The 12,881-nt window shown below is 43.2% G+C and overlaps 1 protein-coding gene and 1 long non-coding RNA gene across 5 annotated transcripts in view; one reads left to right on the top strand and one right to left on the bottom strand.

Moving 5' to 3' along the window:
- Positions 1-4,046, bottom strand: part of DOK7 (docking protein 7) — a 136,519-nt gene extending 132,473 nt beyond the window's left edge. For 2 of the 4 annotated variants that reach the window (XM_072620088.1, XM_072620090.1), the window contains exons 1-2: positions 3,835-4,044; positions 3,645-3,690 (exon numbers count right to left, since the gene is read on the bottom strand). In XM_072620088.1, coding sequence (XP_072476189.1) covers positions 3,645-3,690; positions 3,835-3,888 — 100 coding nt within the window. In that variant the 5' untranslated portion in view covers positions 3,889-4,044. Of the gene's footprint in view, positions 1-3,644; positions 3,691-3,834 lie in introns of all 4 variants that reach the window. The other 2 variants (XM_072620089.1, XM_072620087.1) reach the window with 2 other exon arrangements.
- On the top strand, positions 2,817-9,917 carry LOC140511091 (uncharacterized). Its single transcript, XR_011969430.1, has 3 exons — positions 2,817-2,964; positions 8,047-8,310; positions 8,976-9,917. It is a non-coding gene; the product is annotated as an uncharacterized lncRNA (long non-coding RNA).
- The last annotated feature ends 2,964 nt before the right edge of the window (positions 9,918-12,881 follow it).

Raw genomic sequence — 12,881 nt, 5'->3', positions numbered from 1 at the left:
TGTTCTAACAAGCTATTTTTGAAGAAAAAATGGATAATAGAACATACAGTGATATAGGTATTCTCAGTGTCTAAGTAAGTTTAATTGATTATTAATCACCATAATGAGAATAAAAGATCTTAGAGACCATAGTAATAAGTGAACACTTGCTGTTCTTTCAGAAATGGATAATAGCCAAAGGTAATATTACTTTAAAATGCAAAATTGTTTATAAAATCTTACAGAGTAGTCTGATAGAAGATTGTACTCAGTCTTCTAAGAGACTCATGTAAGATTTTATATTACATCAGAAAATTAGTGGTAGTAGGGGGGAAAATATTTACATAAGGCTAGAAAGAAACTCAAGCCATATCCAAAAGGGGTCATTTAAAAATAAAATCAGAATATATAGATTAAAAAGAGAAAATATTTCTACAACAAATTCTTTTTCCTATTAGTAACAGTAGAACCACCACATTTGGACTCAACACCAAATGTCTACCTTCACATCTCTCCAGGTGCCAAAAGAAAGTAAAATTGGCACCAAAAAAACAAACATGGAAAGGATAACTAGAGTACACCAAATAACAGAAGAAATAAGTCTTGGAGGCAGCAAAATTTTGAAGGCAATAAGAGATCAAGGTCAAAGCAATCAACTGCTTTGGGAACAAAAGAGGGAGTAGGGTGGTGTATGTGTCCAAAAAAATACTTTATTATTAATTATTTAATAATTAATAACCCTTGCTTTTATTTTCTCATCTTTTCAAAATTTCTGAGGATAATCAGAGACATCTTGACGAAAATTTGAGAAGAGAGCAGGCAAGTTTTTCACAAAAGCTATTCTCCAACAGATATTCCTATAGTAGCATGATTGACCATGAGTGGTGCAAACAATACAAGATCCCACTATGCTTATTTGATGGTTTTTTTTAATTTTCAGAGAAGTTCAGAGTTAGAATTTACCTCAAAAGTCACCTAATATAATCACTACACATAAAAAATTCCTAGTATAACATACTCAACAAGTGGCCAGTCAATCCTTAATTGAAGATCTCCAGGGAGCGGGAATTGAGGGCTATGGCACCCTGTTTGACTTTTTGGATAGCTCCCATTGTAACAGGTTTTTTTCCTTTTGTGAAAAGTAAATTTGCCTCATTCCATCTCCCACCTGTTTTTAATTTCTGCCCGGTTGATTTGGTAGAATATTCCAAACTAAAAGCTTTCCTCAAATAAGCCTTATCTATATAGGAAAACTTCAGTATCCAGCAGACTAGACAGCCCATAAAACTGGGCACATAGTAGGCACTTAATACATATTTATTGGTTGATTATTAAATGCTTACCAGGTGCTAGTCACTGTGCTAAACTTTGGAGGTACAAAGAAAGGCAAAGCTATTGTCTCTACCTTCAAGGAGCCCCCATTCTAAGGGCTCAGATACAGGAAGTGATCTCCCCCAACCCCAGCATCACCCACTTCAAATATAAACGCCAGCATTCAAACCCACGGGTCCTGACACTGAGTCCTTAATATCTCCTATTTTAGGTCTTAGGGCGTAAAAAAACCAGAACTGCGCTGCTAACTTCTGTTCACTGATATCAAAAACACCTACAAATACGGATAAAAAGAAGCTGCACTTCTATCACTTCCTAGACCAAAAAGAGAACATCCTATCATGCTCATTCACTGGCAACACACACACACACACACACACACACACACTCACACAACTCCGGCATGCATGATGGTACGGAGGCACCTGTTTCCTCAAACAGCTGCAAATCTAACAATGCTTAAAGACCGCACAAGTGTGCCCACAGTATTGAAACCAAAGAACTGAAAGACCAAATTCATCCAGGAAACCAGCTCAATGAGGTCTTGAAATGGATAAAGCTAATGCATGTTGACTAACAATTTTCTAAAGAAAATAGAATTTCACTTCTCCTCTTCCCCAACCAAGCACAGAGAATAGGGGGAAAAAAAACAAAAATAACCCACCTTTGCAGAAAATATTCAACTCACTTCAAGTAAGGAAAGGGGAAGAATCAGAAGGTTAGTCACTCTATGAAACTGCCTTAAGTGCTATGAAAATAGAGACTCAGGAGGGAAAAGGCTGGACGGTATAAAGGTTTTTTTAAGGAGTTCATCAAACTAATAAACCAGACTAGAGATACAGGGATGCCTAGATCTTATGATGTGCCCATTTCTAAATCTTTTTTTTTTTCCTTTTAATTGCTTGGCAATAATTCAGCTCGACAATTCAAACTGGCAAGATGACAGGAACGAAAAACTTCACAAGAATGCATCCTACAGCTGCACAATTCAGTTCAGAAATGCAGCTACTTCTGAGGCCCAGCACCTGTTCTTTCTGAGTTTCCTTCCTATCTAAGGCTACACAAAAGACTTCCACTCCAGATCTGCTTCCCCATCTGTAAAATGAGACGATTGGGCTACATGGTCTTCAAAATGCCTTCCATTTCTGACACTACATTAAAGGAGATGACGTATATTAACATATATTCGTGTAAGCGGTTTTTAAGCCATAATGCTCTTTATATACCTGAACTATGATGTTGTCAAGTTCTCTTCCAGTTCTGGTATTCTGTGATGGGCTAAGGGTGGGGGACAAATCGATATAACTCAAGATCCCGGTGTCCCACTTCATTTATGACTCATTCCCTAAAAAGACCCCGGTAGGAGCCAAGGTGTCCCGCCCCACCCCCGCCAAGCAATTGGGAGAGAAGCAGAGAGTCCAGAGGCTGGAAAGGCGGCTCCTAGCCTTTCTGTGGGGGTGCGGCCTGAAGCGCCCTCCTCCCCCGTATCCTGTTACCTTCCCCTCCTCTCTGTTACACTTTGGGTGCGCTTCAATATCCTCTTTCTATTTCGGGCGGCCCAGGGCTCGCACTAAGAGGCTCGCAGATAATGCGGGGCAAAGAAACCAGGGCCTGGGGAGGGCACAGAATTCAATTCCAAGGGGGCCACTATAGGTAAGGCGCTTCTCGCTAAGGTTGGGCTGGGAGAAGGGGGAGTCTGGGTCGACTGCTCCGCTGCAGGACCCCCTCCGACCCCCATCAAAGTGTCGGTTTGTGCCGCCCCGCCCCGCCGCCAGAGAGAGAAGGTCAGGTGAAGCAATCGTTCCCTGCAGCTCGGGACAGCCTCTTGGGAGCCCTGCCCGGTCGGAACCCAGCAATGGGGCTCCTGGGAGACCCCTCGTGGCAGGCTAGTTCGTCCTGAACAGTGAGCGCCCCCTCTTCCGTCAGACCGCGTACCCCTTCCCAACAAGCCCAGACCCCAAATCTCGAGCCTCCAGCCGTCCCCCACAGAGCACCACGTGCACCCTCGCTGCCGCAGGTTCCCAAGTCAAGCCCCCTTCACTAGAAGCGCCCCCTCCCCAGGAGCGTCCCCTCCCCTAGAAGCGCCCCCTCCCCAGGAGCACCCCCCACACCGCGCCCTTCGCCACGAGCTCCTCCCCAGAAGCCCTCCCCTCACCCCACCTAGTCACCTGGACGTGGCCTTGCGCCCCTCACCTGAGGCTCCCCTCCCCACCTTCCCTTGGTCACGTGCCCGCTCGCACGCGCCCCTCTCCAGAACCGCCCCCCCACCGCTACGCTCCCCTTCCCAGAAGTCCGCAGGCCGCGCGCCCCCTCCCCGCGCCCCGCCGCCTTACCTGCTACCGGGGACGGCTTGCGCAGCACCAGCCACCTAGTTTTCCACTGCGGGGGAGACAGAAAAGCACAGGGTTACGGGCTGGGCTGGGCGCGGGGGGCTCCCGTCCCCGTCCCGCCCCCGCCCCCGCGGCCCCAGTGGAGGGGAGCGGGGTCTCCTGATGGCAGGGGGAGGTCTGAGGCGCCCCTCACCTTTTTTCCATCTCTCAATTTGACCTGACCCTCCACCACCACCGAATCCGTCATCTTCAGTCATGGTTCCGAACAGCTGCGCCCTCAGCTCCGGCCTCTCCCTTCCCGAGCTCTGCCCCTCCGGGCGCCCGGGCAGCCAGACCGACTGGGTCACTTTCAAAATAGCTTTATTAGGGCCCTGGGCAGGGACAGGGAGGAGGGAAGGAGCTGACAGGAGAGGGAACTGTTTGACAGGCCAGGGGGCGGGGGGGCGGGCGGAGAGGAGAGCGAAGCGTGGGAGAGGCCAGAAAGAACAGGGCTCGTCACGTGTCCCTGGCGTTTCACCCCCAGAGCATCGGGAGGTATGGGGTACAGCCCTTACTGTCCCCATTTTACAGATGAGGAGCCTGAGGTGTGACCACAATTGCGGAGCTTCTCAGCTCCCAGATCCAAATCCAGATGTTCTTTCACACCAGTCGGCTTCTCCATGAATGTATGCTGCCCCTCCAGTTAAGACCTCCCTTTTCTCCCCATCCTCAGCTGCTAACTTGAGAAAAATGGACCGACCTGAGGGTCGATAGGCCTTAGGAAATTCAAAAGATAGCAATGTGCTGAAAACTACCAGGAAGACGCTGGATATGATAGTAGCGTGTACCAGCAGGTGTAGGTACACATGCCTGTACACGTGAGAACAGCAAGAAAGATCTTTACGCCAATGAGCATTTATTTAGCCCTTGGTATATGCAACAAACTGTGCTAAGCATTAAGGCAAATCTGGGTCCTTCCCCCAAAACAGAGATTCTGGAAAGAACTCAACGGTGGGAAAACAGCAGCCTGGATGGAGGGGGAAGGAAGATGAAACATGGTGTCATCTAAAGAATAAAGGATGGCTGGTCTGGGACGTTCTCCAAAATGGATGTTCCAGGAAGAACTCACTTTGCTCAGACAAAGAAGACTACCTTGGAGACCATCTAGTGAAATCATCTATTTTAAAGAGGAGGAAAAAGAGACACAGAGGTTAAAATTATTTGCTTGGAAGTCATACAGGAGTTAGTGTCAAAGGCATAATGTACACCTGAAGCCTCTCACTCCAAAGCCCAATGATCTTTTTATAATTTACTGCCCCTACCTGTTCCTCTCTGTTCCAAGCCCCTCATTTTACATATAAGGGAACTGAGGAACAGAGAGGAACAGGTAGCTAAAGTTCCTTTCAGCTATTAGTCTATAATCCTATGAACTCTTGGTATTTGCTCTTCTTGCACCAGAAGGACAGTGCCAAAATAGTGTGAGGTAGTTGAAAGAATACTGGATTTGGAGTCTAGAGAAACCTGGGTTTGAATCTCATCTCTAACCCAGTCTTTGCTGGGGGACCCTGAACTAATTACTTTTGAGTTTCAGCTTCCTTATCTATATAATGGGGGTTAAAATACTTATACTGTGTACCTCACAAGGATGTTGAGGGAAAAAATAATCTGTAAACCCTTACAGATTAAACAGTGTAGTTCAAATCCATGTTTTCCTACAGACCTAAGGATCTACCCAATGTACTAGAGATCTCTTGTTGGTGTTTTAAAATATTGTGTGGGTACCAGTGCAACACACAGACTGTCCACCTATCTTCCTTCAATCCCAATATATCACCAACCCACTTCCTTTTCCTATCCTGATAACCCTCATGCCTCTTCTTGTACATATGTAGGTAGTCATTAGAAACATGCAGAAGTCTCCTTTCTCTTAACAGTCAATCCAATAGTAGGCACTTAATAATTGTGGATGTCATCCATGGGACTCTAGGCCTCACAAGTCTTTAGGGAACTCAGCTCACATAAACCAACTTTTACCCTTGGGGCTCAACCAAGAGTTATTTCTCCCTGGCTTGTGGTATGGTGAGTGTTTAGGTGTCCCCAAATGTGTGCAACAGGGTCCCCAGCTCCAAAACAAGTACTCAGTATACAATATTGATATCAAGTATGAGATAGTTTTTATTTTACCTACCATAGGAAATATATAAGATACAAAGGATTTGGGTGTTTATTACCATAAATAAGAAACATACAACACTCAAATAACCCATTATACTCATTAAACTTCCCAGGAAGGTAAAAGCTCTTTGTATGACTACTGAACAAGCAGGTTCACTTTGGACCTGCACTGTGTAACTAAGGCCAATATCATGGAGGGTTAGCTAAATCCAGATCTCTTGTCCTGTCATGATATGGCTTTAGGATAGTTTCAGGACTGTCTTCTTCCTTCTTCAAACTGTGCACTACCAAGGGCCTGACTCTAGAACTTAAGAACTCTCAAACTCAGTACAACATACTGGGTAACCTCCCGGGCTGGATACACTTATTTTCAGAATCACAAGCCTCTGACCTATAGTCAGAAAAGGAAAACCAAACTAAAGAAGGCAGTCAGGAAAGAGTTGCCCTGTCAGACCTACGGGGACCACTGACCAACTGAGCTTTTCCTGCAAGTCATTGTCTTCTCCATCTACCTTCCCTCACCTGCCTTGCTCTCCCTTGCTGCATCTGATCTGGAAGTCCAAGAGAGAGAAAATCCACTCCATTAAAGGAAAAGGATATAAAGGGATGGACCATTTCCCTCTTATAGACCAGAGACAGGCATGCCCTTCAACCACATCCAGGACCTCAATCAGCCCATCATCTTGGAAGCTGCCTCAGTCACTTGGGAACAACAAGAGGACTCATCTGCACTTTTTTCCCCACCCCAGCAAAGGACTAGGATGTTTGTCTACCTCCATGAGAGGTGAACTCTTCCATCAAAGGCCTATAATTTCATTAGGGGCAGCTAGGTGGTGCAGTGGATAGAGCCCCAGTGCAGGAGTCAGGAGGACCTGAGTTCAAATCTCACCTCAGACACTTGACACTCACTAGCTGTATGACCTTGGGCAAGTCACTTAACCCCAATTGCCTCATCTTGGGTCATCTCCAGTCATTCTAATGAATATCTGATCACTGGATCCAGATGACTCTGGAGGAGAAGTGAGGCTGGTGACCTGCACAGCCCTCCCTCACTCAAAAAACAAAGTCAAGTGCAAATCATGTCATCATATCTCTGATGGCATGGTCTTCTTCGGCAATGAAGGATGAACACACACATAATTTCATTAAGTTGCCTGGGAACAACTCACTGATGTGATCCCTGGCTTTCTTAACCTATTACATTGAATTAAATTATTGAATTGAATTGCTAAAGCACTGTTATACTCTGGAAAGACCATTTGATCTGGAGTCAAGACCTGGCTACTTATTACCTCTTTGGTCTTGGGTAACTTAACTTTTCTGGGCTTTAGTTTCCTCATCTGTAAAATGAGAGAATTGATCAAGATGGTTTCAGCTCTTTCCCAGCCCTAATGTCTACAATCTTATGGATTGAATTGAATATAGCTTGTTCCTAAGTCGTAGAGATCTGTGAATGTCCCCTTAAGTTAAGGCATTTAAACTTTATCACATGAGAGAATGGACAGTAAGTACTTTTCCAGACTATAAAGCAGAATATAAGTGTCAAATATTATCATCATTATTTATCTTTTAATTTTAATGGATTTCTCAGGACACAGTGAGATTAAGAATAGTTAGTCAGACTGGCACCCACTCAAGGACAAGAGAATGTTGGGGAAGGAGAAGCCAGGAGGAAGTTCATTCATCTTTTAGCTAGGAGGCCAGTCACCTCCTCTTTCAGATACTGTCATGCTCATAACTGTGTCTGTCTCCATAGAACTCCCACAAAGAGGACAGACATTAACAACTCACTTGCCTCTGGACTGGCCGAGGAGATTCAGATAAGACACCAGAGGCAAAGCTGTGAGAACTCGAGGGTCTATAAACAGCATAGTCTGTTTCAGAGTAGGTAGAAAAAAGTGGGTTTGGGGTTATTTTTATAAGATTATCAAGGGGAAACAATAAGATTGTGGAGCTGTTGGAGGAAGGTGAGAAGGAAAAGAAATACAATAATTGGCTGATAAAATATTCTGGGGCTCCAGAAACCAGTAAGTCCAAGAAAGAAAAGTCAAGCATATGGTTCAGAGGTCAGCTGGAAACTGGCTTTCGCTGATTGCAGAAGTGCATACTGTTGGAATACTTTTACTTTGGGTAAAAGGTGAAATTTGTGTTTTGGGGTTCTTTAATCATTTAAAAGTAATTTAAGCAGGGGGGGGGGCTGAAAATCTTGCTCTCCTTCCCCCAAACCTCCCTCGAACTTTTTCTCTTCAAGGTTTTTGCTGAAGCTACAATGCAGCTTGTGCTAGATGGGTCAAACAACTACCACCACCTCCTTGAAGGCCCTAATAGAAATATCTCACAATCATGGACCCAAGAGCTTTGGGAGTAGTAATGCTTCCCCTTCCCTCAATTCACTGGACCTGCTTCCAGCCGGGACCTACAGCCATCATTCAGAGGAGAAATTCCTGTAGAAAAGAGGCCCATCTTCCTCACCACCACCAGTACCAACTGCTGAACAACTGCCACCAACAGCCAGGTAAACCCAAGAGTCCTGGGAATGATAGTACCCCCTAGATCACCTATCCTGCTTCCAGTCCAGCCCTCATAGCCTCTATCCAGGAAAGCAGCCACATTCACAAATGCTTCTGTGGGTGCTACAGTCACGACTACTGGACTTAGAAAAGAAAATTTTTGCCAACAAAAGCCCTTTAAATGGTTCGACATAAGAAACTATGACTTCCTTATTGGAAATGACATTAAAGATGATGTGTGCATTATTTGTAACCTTGAAAAGAGTAGTTTCAATCAAGTTGTAAATTCAGAAACAAAATTGCAAAGGTTATTTAGTGTCAAAATTAGTGCCACTTTGTATTAAAAGAATTTTAATTTTTAAATATGATGCATGATGATCTGCTTTGCTTAAGGACCATGGGACCTTTCCATCTGACTTGCAGCTAAAACTTTCCACATGTAACATCTCCCCCATCAGAATGTGAGTTCCTTGAGAGTAGGCACTGTCTAACTCTTCTATTTCTAGCCCTAGTGTAGTGCTTAATATTTTTTCATTCATTCATTCTTCAATTTGTTCATTATTTAATATTGTCCTTCTAGCTCCAAGTTGAAATCATATTGTACTCTTACCTTTTCTCTTGGACTGGAAAATCCTTGAGATTAAGGACTGGTTCTCACTTATCTCTATAGGTTCCTCATCACCTGACACTGTTTCTGGAATAAAATATTAATAACAGCTTAAGTTCTTCAGCATAGCAAAGTCTGAATTTTCCTTACAGCAGCTGTATGAGGAAGGTAATGAAAGTATCATCATCCCCACAGATGAGGAGATGGGAACTGAGGATTCTTCTATTTCCTGCCCTCCAGAAAGTTCTGTGGAGAAACACTTGGAAAGTGATTAAGTTCATAGGAGGACATCAGAGTGGGCTCAATTATTATGTGAAAATTATAATATTTATATTGAGATTAAATTAGATTTATTAAGCATTTAGTATGTGTGAGACTCTATGCTAAGGACTGGGAATACAGCTAAATCCATATTAGTGAAAATAATGAACCCCCTGGTAGCATGTATTTAAACGAACACTATTTGGAGTTATAATTATGTGTAATTGGAGTCCCAAAACCCGTTGGTGTGGAACTCTCCCTTCATTGGTGGAGATCATTGCCCTGTGCCTACATTGGATGGGAAGGGAGGAGGAGTTGATGAGGGTGAAGAAGAGGAAAACTCAATCTCTTTCATCTCTTGAGTCTTTTGGCTATTCAGTCTTTGGGCCCTACATTTGCTTCTGATGATGCTTCTAGCTTCCAACTTTGAGAGAGAAGATGGATACTGGCAACCCTCCCCCTTCAGATTGCTGAAGGGAGAATTAAACTCTGGGAAGAAGCCAGCATGAGAGGAGCTAGCAATATCCATCATGTCTTTGTCTCTAGCTTGCTACACAAGAGACTTCTGGGAATTTCCCCTTGGGTGAGGTCTGGGACTCTCTAGGATTGAACTGACTTAACTTCCTTTCAATGGAGCAACTGGAAAAGAGCTCTTTCACTTTGTATTGCCTGATATATACCTTCTTATGTGTACTTTCTGATTTCCGTTTTCCTCTTGACTTAAATAAATGAGTTTCTTTGTTACTTATCATGAGTTTTCATTGTGAAACTGGTGGGAAGGGTCAAGCCTTGAATATAAAGCTTGGGTTTATCTTAAACCTGAAAACTATATCCTCTAAACTAATAATATTTAGGAGAGTACATAGATATAATTCTGGCCCAGTATGCTTCTCTCTGAGGAGAGTAGAATGGCCAAGCAGGAAATAAAGTCTCCGCTGGAGAAGGAAGGAGGGCAGGGCAGAGAAGAGGCTTGTATGTTCAGTCTTTTTCAGTTGTATCCAACTCTTCATGACCCCATTTTGGCATTTTCTTGTCAAAAATACTGGAGTGGTCTGCCATTTTCTTCTTCAGATCATTTTACAGATGAGGAAACTGAGGCAACCAGGTCTAAGTGACTTGCCCAGGCTCACACAGCTAGTAAGTATCTGAGATCAGATTTGAACTTAGGAAGATGAGTCTTCCTGATACCAGGTCTGATGTTCTATCCACTGTGCCACCTACCTGCCCGTAAGAAATATATTCTTTCCTCCCTTTTACTCATACAATGACACCTCCATTTTACATGTCAGGGATGTGTGGGATGGCTCAGGTCCCTACATAAATCAGTTACTCAGAGGCCTCTCAAAGTGATGACAGAAAAGAGATTTATTCGATTCTCGAGAAGCGAGGCTAACCTGTAGGAGTAGGAAAGCCAAAGACAAAGAAAAGGGCAGTGATTTATATAGACCCTAACGCAAGTCCCTCCTCCCCCACTGACCATTATTCTCATTAGCTGAGAATATGACCTTACATTCTAGACACGAAATCTAACCAATCCTTTTTGAAATGAAGACATTGAGGAATTATGTGAGTTTTGTCCAATCATTGAGACCCTAATACACTACACAGTTTTGTATCCTTATATGGAACTATTCTATTCTAAAAATATTGTAACCTTGAGCCTTTAGGCCTTACCTCACCCCTGGGAGAAGAATTATAATCTGAGAAGTCTTCACTAAACCTATCCCACTCAGGGACAATCTTGCTACACATATAAAATATAGTCATTGGTTCCAACCCAATGGAAATATGCAGTGCAAATTTGAAGGATATGATCATTTCAGGAGGATTCATAATTCTCCCTATGTGGGATCTAGCTGTAAAAATACAAACAAAAAAAAGTCAGTTCCTGTTCTCAACAAGTTTACTTTCTAATGGGGGAAGAGAGTTGAAAAGCTCTATACCATAAAAGAAAACTAAAAAAATTAGAATGGGGTAAAAACAGCTGCACTAAGTAGCAGGGATTTTTGCCAGGTTAGAAGTGATATATCTCTATCTATCTATCTATCTATCTATCTATCTATCTATCTATCTATCTATCTATCTATCATAATATATAATATGATAGAGCAAAATTTGAATTCAGAGGACTTGGAGATGTCCTTTGTGACCTCAGGCAAATTACTCTGAGCCTCAATCTTCTCATTTGTAAGTGATGTTACCTGACTAGGTGCCCTTTAAGGTCCCTACCAACTTTTAAATCTCTTATCCTTTGACCTTGTAACCCCAATTCTGTGGGCCTCAGTTTCTCAAATTCCTCATTTTCAAAATGGGGATATTATTACTTGTACTATTTATAGGGTATGGAGAATATGGGAAAGCACTTTCTACAGCAGCATAGACATGGGAGTGGTCCCTATCACTATATCTTGGTTTGATAATGGGAGAGTGTTTATTGGCACTTGCTAGGTGCCAATATTTGAATAGAAAATGCAAATTTGAGGTTAGGGTCTTTGTCCTCATGGATTCCTTCTTCAGCCTTCACCTGTACAGTCTGATTTCCTCCACCGAGCAGTTGCTTGGTTTGTAAAGCCCTTGTCTACCCAACTCTTGCATGTATTTCAAGCACTAGAGCTGGGGTCAAGGCCAAGAGTGTTGGCTTGAAGACAGTGGGCAGGATTTGTCTGGCTCAGCGGCTGCTCTGTCCTACTGACACATCACGCCACTTTGGATATCTGAAACTTGGCTTCCAGCAACCATCCTCCCCCCCAACCTATGTTCTCTGTGGTCCTAGAGTTCTGCCCTCCCACATTCCCTTCCCTGCTGCCTTCTACTTTCATACCTTTTCTTGGGTTATCTTAGAACAACTGGAATGGAGGTTAACAGTTGGGTAGCAGTCAATAAACACTTATTAAGTGCCTACTGTGTGTTAAGGCGCTTTGCTAAACACTAGCTTTCGCTGGTATCTACGTTTTAGGGGTCTTGGAATGATGGGAGGGTTTGGATTCGTCCTAGTGTAGGACAGCATGGCTCAAGGAGTGGATGAAGTACTATTATTATAGTGTACTAAAGCTGTGGTGGAATATGTTAAGAGACTTACTGGCATCCTAAACTCATAGCTCAATGGGTAGAACACATTTAAAGCAATTAACACTAAGCAGTACCAGCCTTAATGTATACTTTTGGAATTGTAAAGTGGACTATAATAGATTTGGAAATTATCCTAACAAAAACCCAATTCATATTAATTAAACCCAAGGCCCATGCTCTAAGACAGTTTTAGAAAGATTAACACATCCTTGCCAAGAAGGAGAAAGAGAATCGATAGATATTCTCAGAGTCAACGTTCTACAGAAACACTTTTGAAACAAGTAAACATTATTTCACTGAGCATTATAAAAGATGATAACAGGGACATGCTACTGGACTTGTCAAATATGACCAAGCAAGCATTTATGAAGTACCTCCAGTGTTCCAGGTACTGGAATTTTTTTACAAATTTTTTTCTCATCTGATCCTCATAACAACCCTATTATCTTCATCCCTATTTTACCGTTGAGGACGCTGAGGCAGACAGAGTAAGTGTCTTGCCCAGATAGTAAGTAGATGAGGCTACATTTGAGCTCAGGTCTTGCTAAGTCCAGCCCAGTACTCTTTCCACTGCACTACTTAGCTGTCTTAGTTAAGACAGCTAACATCCAAGACCAGAATCAGAAGGATGACTTCTGT

Source organism: Notamacropus eugenii, chromosome 6 (assembly GCF_028372415.1).
Source record: "Notamacropus eugenii isolate mMacEug1 chromosome 6, mMacEug1.pri_v2, whole genome shotgun sequence".
Lineage (NCBI taxonomy): Eukaryota > Metazoa > Chordata > Mammalia > Diprotodontia > Macropodidae > Notamacropus > Notamacropus eugenii.
The sequence above is the reverse complement of the archived record's forward strand: the minus strand, read 5'-3'. Positions and strand labels throughout refer to the sequence as shown.